Below are 13,999 nucleotides of genomic sequence, written 5' to 3' on the forward strand. Positions count from 1 at the left end.
CACAGAAAAATCTGCTGCTCCTCTACATTTTCTGCCACCATCTCTCTCCTCATCTCAAAATACAGAAATTTAACATCAGTTATCAGGGTAGTCAGACAGAGATAACGTGTCTGGTACATTATAAAAGATTATTTGAGAGGATGTTGTCTGAAAACCTTGTATTTACTTGGTATGCTGGAAAAGTCCAGATAGTTTACCAGCATACTCTATGTTTCTTGTTATTCTAACAATGAAACAGTTTCTACCCAAGTTATTTTATGCACTTTAAAACGCTTAAAACACAGCTTTTTAGCTTATGTCCCATTTCAAAGACACAAGATGCCTTTCTTGACCATAACATGGTTTTAATCCTCTAAATGAACAGTTTTAGCTCTACTCAACCATTCCAGCTACTCCTTGCAGTGCTAACCAGGATCGTATTTCAACAGCTGTTTGAATGACAGCACAGCCTCCCTAATGCTGTGATCCATTCTCCTGACCCTTTTCATTACGAACTATATATTTATGTTCAGATGCTATTTGTTATAAACTGCTAACATGCAAGTGTGTGTTGAGTCCCAACGTTTCTGCCCCCTCTCAATATACCCACTTTTTATTTTACTGAAACAACGCCATCCTATTCATGAAGGAAAACAAACTCCTAGCTACAGTCTCTCTTATTTGCTTTTCACTTCAATCTTTCATGTTATCTGCAAGCTTTATCATGAAGGAGTCTTTCCCTCAGGTCACTGATAGGCTTAAAGGTTAGCTTGGTAGGATCCTTAATGAAATTGTCCTTCCCACCCTTCCACCCGCTTAAACCCCAAACAGCACACCAAAAGGTCTGGACTTCATTGTGCCTGAATATGAGCAACCAGTTCATCACCTAGTTAGCTCTCTGCATTTGCAAGATCAGAGCTAACAAAGCCCACACCTGTAGAATACCAGACCTTGGTAAACAGCTATCCATAAAAGGTCCCTATGATGTGTAACTTTGGACTTCCCCACAAGTATGCAGGCCTCCACTCAAACTAAGATGAAATAACATAATTATAAGCCTTCAGGTGCAGAAAATGAAAAACACAAAACCCCCTGAAGTACACAAAAATGCATTAACAAAAGCAGAGACTAATATTAACAACTTAATTCTATAGATTTCACAGAACAAAAACTGCAAGGAGTTTCATGAAGCTGGACAGTTCAAAGTGCCTGAAACGTGATTCATCAGCACTTACTCAGTTTCATTCTGCTTATCCCCTACTGTACCAACTCATCTTTGTTGTTTCTCACAAATATGCACATAATAACTATGAACTGCAAAATAACATTGCTTTCAGTCCACAGACCACCTTACACACTGAAACTAATCCTCACTGCAGTCACTGAGCAGCCTAGGCATACCAGTACAAAATCTAATAGAAGCCTGCAGCTATCTTATCAAATGAAGCAATACTCAAAGTTTTACACTGTCCAAAGATGACCTAGGAATTATTTTGTGTTGTATGTAGTACAACCAGTTTCTGGCTTGTGTATTATCAAGAGATATACTAGTAGTTAAAAAACCTGGCTGCGAGAGTCTTCAAAACTGAGAATGGCCCTGGCTTTAAAAATCACTGTAAACAGTACATTTTTGATACAGAAGGTAAGATACTCTTTTTCTTTAAAAAATAAAGTATTACATCTCACCTGTACCAGGTATTTTTGGCTTCCATACATTACATACTGAGGTGCAAGACTGTAGATCATGTAACTTGTATGAAGAACTATCAATAGAAGTATCATACAGAGAAACAAAAGTGCTTGAGGGCGAGTTTTTCCTCGTCTGATTTTATAAAGCTAAAAAACAGAGAACAAGTATTAACATAATAAATATTTTTTTTCCTGAATTAAAAGAGGATTTTAAATGTCTTCAAGTAATAGCTTTAAGGCTAGTGACAGAAGTTACAGGCTGCTAGAATGATCCTCTGGCAACTTAATTACAGTGAGTCAAAGCAGGTTTTGAGGTGTATTTACCTGAATTTCAAGACACAGCTGTTCACACAAGTTAATTGTTGTTTGTATTAGTGACCCTGACATTTATACACCAGCACTTGGTAGCAACAGTTAATTGGCATTGTCTATCTCTGAAAACAAACTGTGCCTTGGTTTGTCAAAGAATACTGTGACCTTTGGTCAAGGTGAGGTGTCATCTATCACTACACCTCCAATCAGATCTAGAAACAGAGAAGGGAGTTATGAGAGAGTACTCTCAGGCTCTGAGAAAACTTGCATACCATATGGTGGCATCTTTTCCACTTCACACTGCAGGGAACAACATAATGCTTCATGGCTACCCTGTTAGATACTACCCTATCCAGTAATCCCCAAAGGCTTAACCAGAGTAACATATCAGGGCAAAGAAGCTGGTAGCTGAGGGGTAAGTGACAGAAGACCAAAACAAACAGCCAATCTCACAACTCATTGCAAGGACTCCAGGCCACTGTTCACAATTTTGGGATGTTACCACATGAAAGGGTGACAGAATTAAAGGGAAAGCAGGCACAGAAGCAGAGAAATAATTAACCACACATCGTAGGCATGAATGGCATACTGTTGGATACAAAGCTGCTGTTTCAATACAGTAACATGTATTTGCATCATTTTAGATATGCCATATCACTGTGCTGTTTAACTCTTACCAAGCTAGATAAACTTGCTTGCCACCCAAAAAAGCAAGTCAAGCACTACTGACCGCATGCACATTTCAGATTTTGACCATAAAGTTCACTAACACTTCCAATATATCAGATTCCTGTGGCTTTAACTAAGGGAAGTCAGAAGCCAGAATGCCACTGATTAAACACTTGAAAGTCAGCTGACTGTACTGCTCAAACTAAAAAACCCATTTCGGTCTGATAACTTAGCAAAACAGAACAAAATTTCCATGGCTTCTGAAAGGTACAATGGGATTCTAACACTTGTTAGACATATAGGCAATGCTATTTGCAACATGCAGTATTTATGCAGCAGTACATAAATAATGACTATATTTGATATTTTTATTTGTTAAACATCTCACTGAGTATCATAAACTAAACTCTTAAGTCATATTTACCCTTATCCAGAAGAACCATATACCCATATTTCGAATCCCTGCCATTGAAGTGAAGATAAAGTACATGACAATAATTGTAATAAGAATATAATCGAGCGGAAAAACCTTAAAAAAAAAAAAAAAGAACACAAGCAGTTAAAAAGAAAATATTCATATTAGAAAACAAGCTCTTCCCCCACTTACAAGCTAAATAAGTAGCTTGTACTTAAAGCATCTGAGGTAGCACAAGTCCTTCCATTCAAAAGTTTTACATAACTGGCACCAAATACAGCTATTTTAGCCTGCTGCTAATGGAGCTTACACAATTTGTTTGTGAATGCAACTAAGCTTTTTTATTAATTTAATACTTGCCTTAATTTTGAAGTATTATACATTTTTAGGCCAAGAAATACTTAATTCTGTTCTAAGAGTACATTTAGAAGGAAGTCCATGGTGGCAACAATCATTTTAGGACCGTAGACGTTCTATTTGTGAATATTTCTGAACATACTTGAGTCTAAAACTTGATTTTTATGTTTACATGAATAACAGCTTGGGATAATACTGCTGCTGAACACTACATTTCTCAGTAAACTGCAAGCTTAAGGCGTTCAACAATATTTGAAACCACAAGGAAACAATGTATTGTACTAACCCATTATACCAAGAATACTGAAAGAACTCAACTAGGTAAGGGTAAAGCACTAGCTTACATTAAGGCTTTTTCTTAGCCTACCCATCACTGATTACCAAATTTGTATGTGGCCTTGTTGCCTACCAACCCTACTGAAGTTAACAGGATTTGTTTCAAAGACTAATGTATTGCTATAACATGAGTGACTGCAGAGTGTAATATATCTTTCAAGGTGCAATAAATATACTAAAAAGTGATGAAGTGCATTTATTTTACTTCAGGGGGACAAACTATCAAGTACACAAACAACTAGAATGTAGGTAGGACATAGGAGAAAGTTGCTTTTATTCTGTGGATGATAACAAAAAATGATGTCATTCTCCATTGCCACTATGTTCTCATGAGATGAAAGCTGGTTTCAAGCACCACCTTCCTCCAGCAACTGGCTTCCAATCACCCAAGATTTTCATATCAGTATCTAATAACTAAAAGGTTGTTAACGAGGAAGTTTCCTTGCTTTTACAGAACACACACCTAGACAATTTTGTTTTAATGAATTACTTGGAGTAGTGTAGTTTGCCTTTTGACAGCTTACCAGAAAATAGACATGAACATATGTGTATCATCAGGTTTTTTACTTACTGTTTGAAGAACAGGTAACAGCATATTCAATGGATTAGTCAGATTAGTTCCTAAAATTATAAATCCTGAGTCGAAGCCAGCTGAATGCAGAGCTTTGTCCAAACTGCAATAATTAAAAAAATTGGGTAAGTACTATGGTTCTCCCAGAACTTTGTCTTCAGTTTAATTTAAAAAGACAGTTCAGACTGAGAACTAAGCTTAGAGACTGAGAGTTTTTCATATCTACATGGACACATGCTTTGTTTTACCACGCTTATTGCACTTGTCCTATAAAAAGGTATATTGATTTCGGCATCTCCTTGGCATTTCAGCTTTTCTCTGGTTTGGGTTATAGTGCTTATTTGCCCAGTCTGTAAAATTAAAATGCCAACATTTGAGACCTCTGGTTAGTGTCAATCTTAATTGAAATCCACCAGATCTGCAGCTGGCTATATTGCTTTCAACACCATGAAACACTTACAGTGTAATGCACATAAAAATGGATAATACATGTCATTCACTGCAAGAATTTAAGCACCTGTCACCTAGCCCAAGAAGTACCTACATGTATTAAGATTCATTCAAGCAATATTCAAGAATACTTCTGTAGTCTGAATTAAGCATATATGTTAAGGAAGCTTAATTTCTCTGCTCTATCAGAACTGTTTTCAGCAGCATACAGACAACCATGCTGAACTATGTCCTTTGATTCTGTTTTAGCACATCTTGCTCAGTTTCAATATATACTATCACGATGAGAAATGCAGCTCTAGTTCAAAACGTAGCATAGAAATGCATGTTAACTCTTGAAGCAAGCCACCCCCGACTTTGATGTTACAGCAGAAACTATGTAGTTTAAATAGTTAAGAAAAATGCCGAAATAGACTTACTTTGACAAGAACAGAGAGACAGTGAAGAGCAGTGCCACAATGATGAAAAATACTCCCCACACAATCTGCAAGTAAAGATTTATTACAATGTAACTGAAAGTGCTTGCAGCCGATACAAGAAGTGAAGACTTGTCTAAGCTTCAATAAAGGACTAATGATTTTGGACCATCTCAGAGCTTAAACACAATTGAAACAGTAACTTTTTGGTAAATACTTGAAAGTGCTAACAACACCTGTTTTACAATATAAATGTTCTATGTCAATCATTTAAGAAATTGATCATCTAAGATAAGAACCACCTCTTTGCCTGGTGGATACGCTAAGCCCAGAATCAAGTTGTAAAGTACATCATGTGCTATAGTGCAAAACAGAAGTCTACCCATAATGACATTTTTGACTTAACACAAATGAGTTGTTATATTAATGAACACAGCATTTAAAAATGCATAACCTGTACTTGTTATATTATATGGAAAACTAAATATATGCGTGCATTTGGGTTTACTTTAAGGGAAATTAGAGTTTCCATCGGCCACCATATCTGTGCTCATCTTCCAATAGGAGGCAAACTGTGCACAGGTTACAAGGAACATCTCACCTTTCCCAAGTGAGAGCTCCCTTCTGTAGCACTGCTACTCAAACAATAACCAAGCTACTTTGGGGACTAATGTAAAACTCAAGTAATCAAGCCCAAATACCAGGTCTACTTTCTTCTTGCTTCTGCCTGCAAGTCCGCTTAGTTACTCATCAGTACTGAGTATTTCAAAGCAGTTTTCAAGGTTACAGAAACCATCAACTTTACAAAGTATTTTGACTCAAAGGTTTAAGTCACTTAGAAATTTAACTTTGAAGTGATGTGAAGATTTGTGAATGAACTAGGAAATGGTTATAAATACTGATGCAGCAGGAAAAATACTTGAGTTTCAAGAAAACACGATTATTCAAAAACAGTATCTACCCACACGTGATTAAAACAAGATGAAATAACCACATCACAACTGCCAGACTAAGGCCGCCTCTCCTGGAAAAGGTTCAAGAAGAGTTTCCATACCCCTTTAGTTGTACTAGGCGAGTCATTTGCCCCAGAGTCCTCCTTTGGAGTGCATACTCTATTCAAGAATTTGAAACCAAAAAAAACCTGTAACAGCTGTGGCTATTTAGCTAGCAAGTCATAAACATAAATAAGTAAAAATGTGTTTAGGACACTATAAAAAACAGCACCAGTATCTGATTTAAAGTCAACAATATCAGGCTTTTTTGTAAGCTTCTGCACACTAATACAGAACTGCCTGACATACAATAAGAACAGAACTTCTTAGCTAAGCCAAGTGGTATATGAAACAACTAAGTTCACTAGAAGTAAATGAAGATTTTGTAGACCAACCACATCAGTAGTTAAGCTGGGTTTCTGCATTCAGGTTTTTTAGGATTTAAGAGCTAGATTGAAATAAACAAGCAGCTTAAAAAGCTTGACTACATTCAGAGACTAAATAGTCCGAGTATGAAAAGTTTGAGTTTACTTTTAACAGCAAGAACTCTGGCAACTTAGCAGTAAGTTTAGAGAACTGGAAATAGTATTCTTATACCTCTACGTTCTGTTTTCCCCATTTCATTCTGATTTTTATCTTTAGAAGAAGCCACCTTTTTTCAAAGGTAGCTTCATTTCTTTGAGTTCTTCCATGAATCAAGTAGATTCAGAGAAGTAAGGCTGTTCCTCAAGATGTTAATTACTAGACAGGAAAGTGTTTTTATTATGCCTACCAAATACAGCACTCAAGCCAGAGACTTCTTATTGAGGAGGACAGCTTAGAGAATGAATACCCTCTACTGTTTCTCCTGCCCTACAAGCTAGTTCAAGAAATCATTCTCCACTTTTCGGCAGGTTTTCTCCTTCAAAGTCTTTAAGGGAGTTAGGAGATTGTGCACAAAAGTGCAAACCCATTCAGTTACAGCTCCAACAGGATCACTGTATTTTCCTAGAAACCCTAGTCACAGAATATGCTCAGATAAGCATGCTGAACTTCCCAAAACAATGTTTTCAGATTGCTAGACCTGAGACAACCTAGGCAGACTTATTTCCAAATTCTATATGCAGAAATACAATGTGTGGTCTTCCATATGAATGAGGGAGTTTCATAGTTTAAATTGTTTCATTAACCTTAAAATTTGGCACATAGCCATCTTGAAAGAGTTAAGAACTTTATTAGTGCTGCTCATTACAGATATTCAGTTAGATGCGATTATCGTTCATTACAGGATAAGCTTCCATCTGCAGACTCAAACATGATATTAAAATATCGCTTATAAAACTACTCAAATTATGTAGGCTCTATTATTAGGTATAGATTTAGAGACTAATAGCAAGGTAAGTATTAACCTGCACATATTTAAGTGTACTAAGACTCCCACTAGGTATTAGCCATACAGGAAATGTATGTTTATCACGACCAGGAGTCTGAAGCTTGTGTTACTTCATTATCTTCTGCCAGCTGTGACCGTTAGACAGGCATCCACATCTCCTCTGGAATATGCCTGTCTTCTGAAGTGATGCATAACATTTAGAAGTAGATACATGGTTGAAGCAGCACTCCTCCTCTCATTTCAACCTCAACTCCAGTCCCATTAAATACAAGATTGAAAAGACTGAAACCAAAGGTGTCCATTCTACCTTAGTTCATCCTGTATTTCCACAGTGCTATTAAGACTACTGAACCACATATGGTTTGCCATTAACATCAACCTACACTTACACAACTTCAAAGCATCAGTTGACTTAGACCTTTCACAGAAGAGATCTTTATGTTCTTACCTAAAGTTTCCTTCTACCCCAACCGATTACAGAGCGATCTACACCTCATTTCCAGCATATTACCCAGCACTCAGCCAATGATTAAGAGAATACTAATGAACTAGTAGTTGAGCTTACAATTTACAGTCTGGCTGAGCCTTATGAAGTAGTATCAACCTAACTTAAAAGCATGCCTCCAGCTGGGTATCATTCGGTATACGGGTAAGGGAAAGAGCAAGTACTTCCTTTCCTTCCCTGCCCTGCATAAAGCCTTTGTAGCATAGGCTAGAAAAACATTGCACAGCTATACACTCACTGTTGCCTTCTACTTATCACTTATAGCAAAGGACCAATCTGCCATCCACAAGCCTTACTGGGACACTACTGTACTGCTGTTTACTAGCTTTAAACCAACTAGAATATCTTTAAAGATTCTAGACACACTGTGCCGTGAAAGTTTACAAAATAATTTTGCTTTATGTCACAGTGTAAACAAGAAAGAATCCAAGCCCCTGAGAACATGAGCACATGATCAACTTCAGACCAAAGAACAGTGCTTAATCAAAACCTCTTGTTCTCATAGCAGGATTATTTATCAACTAATACTGAAAAGCTTTTAGTGCTAGAACAAGAACACACAAAAAGCCTGGGTTTCAGCCAAACACAGAGGTCATTACACAAAAAAGAAAGCAACCCTTGATCAATATCAACAGTAGTGTAACTTTCAATGCAAGACAACCTTATTTCCTACTCCCTAATCATTTTGAACGCAGGACCTCAATGCAACCATACCTCAGATTATGGTACCTCCTCCAACTACAATCAGTTTGGACTCCTCCCTCAACTACAAAACACAAACCCTATACCCACCTGTACTCAATCATTTCCTACAAAACAGGTTTCAGAGCTGCTACTTTGCACTTACATCACTTTGATCACCTTTCAGTGTCTGCTTGGGTCTTCTAATCTACAGTCTATTGTACAAGCTAGTATGCATACAAGTAAATGCCAAAAAAAAGTGAACCATGCTTTTATGCAAGACTGAAGATATTACAAAGCCAATGAACTGAAATAATGAGTACTAATACAACTTACACTATTGCTTGAAACGAGTTCTTTTAGCATCTTCATAAAAAGCCTCTATATGGGCAAGTAAGGAAGCAGCTAAAGCAGGAGACAGTAAGAACTGGTTTAACTTAAAAGTTTTGTTTCACATTTGAACATATGGGATTAAAAAACATGGCTAAGCAAAAAACAAGACAAAAACACTGATATAGGCATTTCTCAATAGGAAAAGTAGAAGCATGATACTTCTAGGTCATAGTGAAAGTTGAATTGCATTTCAGTTTAATAAGTCACGCCAAACAATTTAGAAATATCCAGTTGACCAGCATATTTTCCCCCACTGCTACTGCACCTAATCAAGTCACAAGCTGCAAAGTCTTTTCTGACATTACTCATATTATGCTTACATAGTTTTCCCTGGTAGCTCCCTCCAACTTCTTAAGCGTTCCCCTGACCCCTGCATCATCCTTGTTTGAGTTAGAGAGCACTTTGCCTCCTGTCCCTGCTCCCAGATCTCAGTCAACTAAGTTAAGTTGTTTCATTTATGGATAAATCCAAAGTATTACTAAGATAATCATGGAGTTTAGGATTTAATTTATTCTGAGCAGGCATGACCACATAATCCACAAACTTAAGTGGTACTTCTTTGAAAAGCCTCAAAATTTACTTCTGAAACCCTCCAAAATACTAGAATGCTCAACCTGCCCAATTGATTCCTACAGTGGTACTCATGTACCAACAGAAGAAGAAACTGAACCTGCTTAGGACAGCTATTCCATGACTTTGAACCAACACTGAAGCAACACAAAAACTTAAAGGAGCAGTCACCCTCTCAGGGCTGGTGTCCATTAACAGAGTAAAGAAAACTGCTGGCACACTACTGAACAGTGTGCAAGTACAGACCAAGAAGCAATGCTGGATTCCTCACAGGAAACACTATTTGTATTGGGTTTACATGGAAAGGTTTTGATAGCAGAGAGGGCTGAAGGGATGTCCTCTCTGATGAGAGACCAGAGGCTGCCCTGTGCTGGACCCAGCCATTTGTAGTTAGCTTCAACTGACCCGCTGCTGGCCAAAGCTGAGCCCAGCAGCCAAGCTTGTGGCCCCTCTGGGAAAACATACTTAAGAAAGGGGAAAATACCAGACAGTAGAGAGGAACAAGAGGAAGCGTGAAACAACCCTGCAGACACCAAGCTCAGAAACAGAGGAGGTATTACTCCAGGCAATGGAGCAGACATCCCGCCCAGCCTGGTAAAGAGGGCCATGCTGGAACAGATAATCACACTCAGCCCATGGAGGACCTCCATACCAGAACAACTGGATATTTTCTGAAGGAAGCCACAGCCTATAGAAATAAGCCTAGAGATAAGCCACAGCCTATGGTGAAAATCAAAGAAACTACACAATCTATTTTGAATGAAAGGAAGCATCCAAATAGTTAAAGGGAACAGGTAGGAATACTTGTCCTTTAAATGAAAGGGCTAAGTCTAGATTTCTAACGTATAATAGAGAAGTAACTCCACTAAGAATTTCACACCGAAAGCTTTTGCTCAACTGCAATTTCAGCCTATTTCCATTGGCACTTAGCATTAACAGTAGCAATGACATTAGAGGAAATATAGTCCCACCCTCCTTCTCCCACCTTTTGCTCCTCAAAATGCAGCCTACAGTTTAAAATAATGCTAAAATTTCTTCTTGCATCTAGTTAGCAAAAAGATACCTAATATGGCAATACTGTTCCATAGAAGTACTGGCGCTTTTAAAACCAGGTATCTAAAAAAAAAAAAAAAATAAAATAAAAAAAAAAAAATCAAAGTCCTAAGATCAAAAAGAGACCGAGATCAAAGCTTTGCCCCAGTAACAGTCTCCTTTGTACTGGTTAAGTATCAAGATGTAAGTTGAATGCAGCTAGCTTACTATTGATCAAGTAATTACCTGGCAAGATGCTCATTCCGAATACTTACACCCTCAAAGTATCTCACTTCTGCCAGCCACACATGACTTACATTAACTAATCTACCCAACAGTTATGGAATTCTTCCTTTTCTCCTTCCCATTTTCACATACCTGAGAAAAGATAATATATTCAGATTTTCTATGGCAGTGGCACTATAGCAGATCAGCTAGGACTTGCTTCTTTTCAATCTTAACCATAGTTTAGGCAAAGTAAAAGGTTTTCCAAGAGCTCAAACAGAGCTTGCTATAGGGCTGTCATTGTACAGTATAATAATTAAAATAAACAGTTGCTATTCAGAATGGTAGTTGATAAAACTTGACCTATGATTTATATGGGAAGAAGAAAGCAAGAAGTTATTTCAATTTGTCTCAGAAAGTGAGAAAGTTTTACCTTTAGAGGTCTGATAGCTTCAGAGAATTTCGTCCACCAGCTTTTCTCAACAGACTCCAGATGCCTCTCTCTTCTTCGAAGTATCCTTAGCCTCTCTTCTAGTTGTTGTAAAGTGCGTCTATCCCTTGATGACAGAGGACGACCATCTCTGCACTGGTTACCAAAAAACAGTGCAAGAGATACTGAATCAAGAAAATAGACTTGACATCTAGTTTAATGAGTTGCAACAACTCTAAAGACTTTGTAGCATGTACATTCACACTGCTCCTATGCATAGCAAGGGGATGAAGTGCAAAGGTGTCAAAAGCTGCAACAAGACAGATTCCTATTAGGTGACAGAAAACACTTTTCACAACGAGGATGTTAAATTTTAACAGGGTGGACAGTTTCCATGGCTAGAAACACTTAAAATGCCCAGATGTGATTGAATAACCTGATCTAACCTGAAAGGGGTCCTTGCTTTGTGTAGAGCAGTGAACCTGATTACTTTGAGGTTCCTTCCAATCAAATTCCATAATTAAGCTGATATATTAAGCTTGTCATCTGTACTTTCTTTCCAGCATTCCACTACAGATACTCAGCTATGCTTCTTGTACTTGCAAGAGCAAGATTACTTGCTCTTCCAAAAATTAACTTTACAGGAATTCAAACAGGAGGCACCACTACCAAGAGTTAGTTAAGTGTAGCAGGTTATTGTTTGATGATTGTGTTTAAGCATGCACTTTCTTTCTGAGATTCTAAATACTACAACAGAATACAATGGTGCCTTCTTAAATTGAGTAGCACATCCTTAGATCTCAGTTACACACTAATTAGCAACAGAACCAAAATTGTTTCTATCATCAATGCTGCTGAATAAGAAATTGATCCTTAGATAAAAAGAGATTCTTACAGTTTAGCGCATGTCCTACTAAGTATTTTTAAATTTTCAAAATCCCTATTCAATTTTCCCTCCTTCCTACCAATAGTGAAACAGTTTATAGCTAATGAAGTTAAAGCAAGTCTATTGTAACCTTTTTGAGAAATGTATCTACAAGACTCGACTACATTCTAGGCACATGTGACACTTAAAAAGTATATTTTGATCTCCAATTGAACAGGAACACGTTTTCCACACCCTGTACAGCCCTCCAGTGACTTGAAAAAACCTTCACAGAACAGTCCAAGCTCCCAAGCTGCAAGTCCAAGCTTTGATTGTTTAAAACTAATGAAATAAGCTACCAGGTGTATTAATGGCAGGAAACCATATAATCTAATAAAAAGATTCAGTATGTCAGCACCATACCTTCATACTTGTAGTTTTCACTATACATTATCCTCAGTAACACTCACTTTCTTCATGACCATGCAAATGCAACTGAAGACCTAAGATTTCAATTACAGACTGAGGCCAAATCCTGGCCATAATCCGTAACCCAAGAAAAAATAGTTTATGCTAATGGTCACATTAAAATACAGATATAATTTAAACTTTCCACTTCTTGATCCCATTTGTTAGCTAGGTCAAACAAGGTGACCAGTTGACTGGAAGCTCTCATAAACCAACATAATCTTTTCTAATACATAATGCTCCACTTTTCAGGGGTTTCTCATTTTTCTCATACTGATCTTAGTAATATAGATGCCTTTATTGTAGTACTACTCTGTGCAAAACCAAAACTTTGCAATTTAAACCAGGGAGACTACTTTTTAGGTTTCATTATGGAACAGGATTCCCAGAACACTGAAGGTACCACACTATGTAGAGGCAGCCAAGTATCAAGGGAAGACTGATGGAACAGTTTCAACACTGCTGAGGTCTGCTATCACAGAGCACACAACAGCATAGATGGACTGCCACGATTCAAGTGATGCATCTTCATGTCCCTTCCACCAGCTCAGGGCTCTGAAAACACTGGTCAAACCATTATATGAAATGGGCTGGAAAAGGGTGGGAGATTATTCCTAGTATCTTATCCATAAAGAAGTAGTCTTACTCTCCTTTGGCTTGGGCTCTAAAGTTGTTAAGTGTCCTGCTTACATTAGGCACAGCATTTCAGTGAGCTACCAGACCATTATGCATTTATAAACGGTGTTGAGATCCTAGTGATGTTTATATTCTGAACAGATATTTCCATATGTATGCTTTTCATAAAGAAATGATTTATAACAGCAAGGTACATGAACTGGGAAGCAAGAATATCAGGGGCTGTTACTCATTCATAAAGATGATTAATCGTTTGATTAATTTAACTCATGACAGCTCCATGTGGTAAGTATCCAGTGTTGATAGCTACATTAAGTATGAACAAATTGGATGCCCCATCTGATGGCAGACTAAATGAGGTTAATATTCTAAACTTCTACAAAGTATCTCTTCCATATATCCAAGCAGGACCAGAGAAGTTTGCATTTTGCTTGGCAGCACCATTATTATCAAGACAGAAATAAGTACTGCTGCAGGACTGAAAAAACCCTCATTGCTACTACACAAGTGACCACATTTGTTTTCAAACAAATCACTTCTGACTTGCTATTTTTTCTCTAATAAAAGCTCTCTACAGTATGACCATCAACTAGTAAGGAGGCAAGAAAAGAATTCATTAAGCGAGAACAGTGAGGA

At 37.5% G+C, this 13,999-nt stretch overlaps 1 protein-coding gene across 1 annotated transcript in view; it reads right to left on the bottom strand.

Annotated features, from left to right (window-relative positions):
* LMBRD1 (LMBR1 domain containing 1) overlaps positions 1-13,999 on the bottom strand; it is an 80,259-nt gene that overhangs the window by 19,418 nt on the left and 46,842 nt on the right. Inside the window, exons 9-13 of the mRNA XM_055810758.1 lie at positions 11,398-11,550; positions 5,198-5,262; positions 4,329-4,431; positions 3,074-3,178; positions 1,666-1,815 (exon numbers count right to left, since the gene is read on the bottom strand). Of these exons, the coding sequence (XP_055666733.1) occupies positions 1,666-1,815; positions 3,074-3,178; positions 4,329-4,431; positions 5,198-5,262; positions 11,398-11,550 (576 nt within the window). The remainder of the gene's footprint in view (positions 1-1,665; positions 1,816-3,073; positions 3,179-4,328; positions 4,432-5,197; positions 5,263-11,397; positions 11,551-13,999) is intronic.

This window comes from Falco peregrinus, chromosome 7, assembly GCF_023634155.1.
Source record: "Falco peregrinus isolate bFalPer1 chromosome 7, bFalPer1.pri, whole genome shotgun sequence".
In the NCBI taxonomy this organism is placed as follows: domain Eukaryota; kingdom Metazoa; phylum Chordata; class Aves; order Falconiformes; family Falconidae; genus Falco; species Falco peregrinus.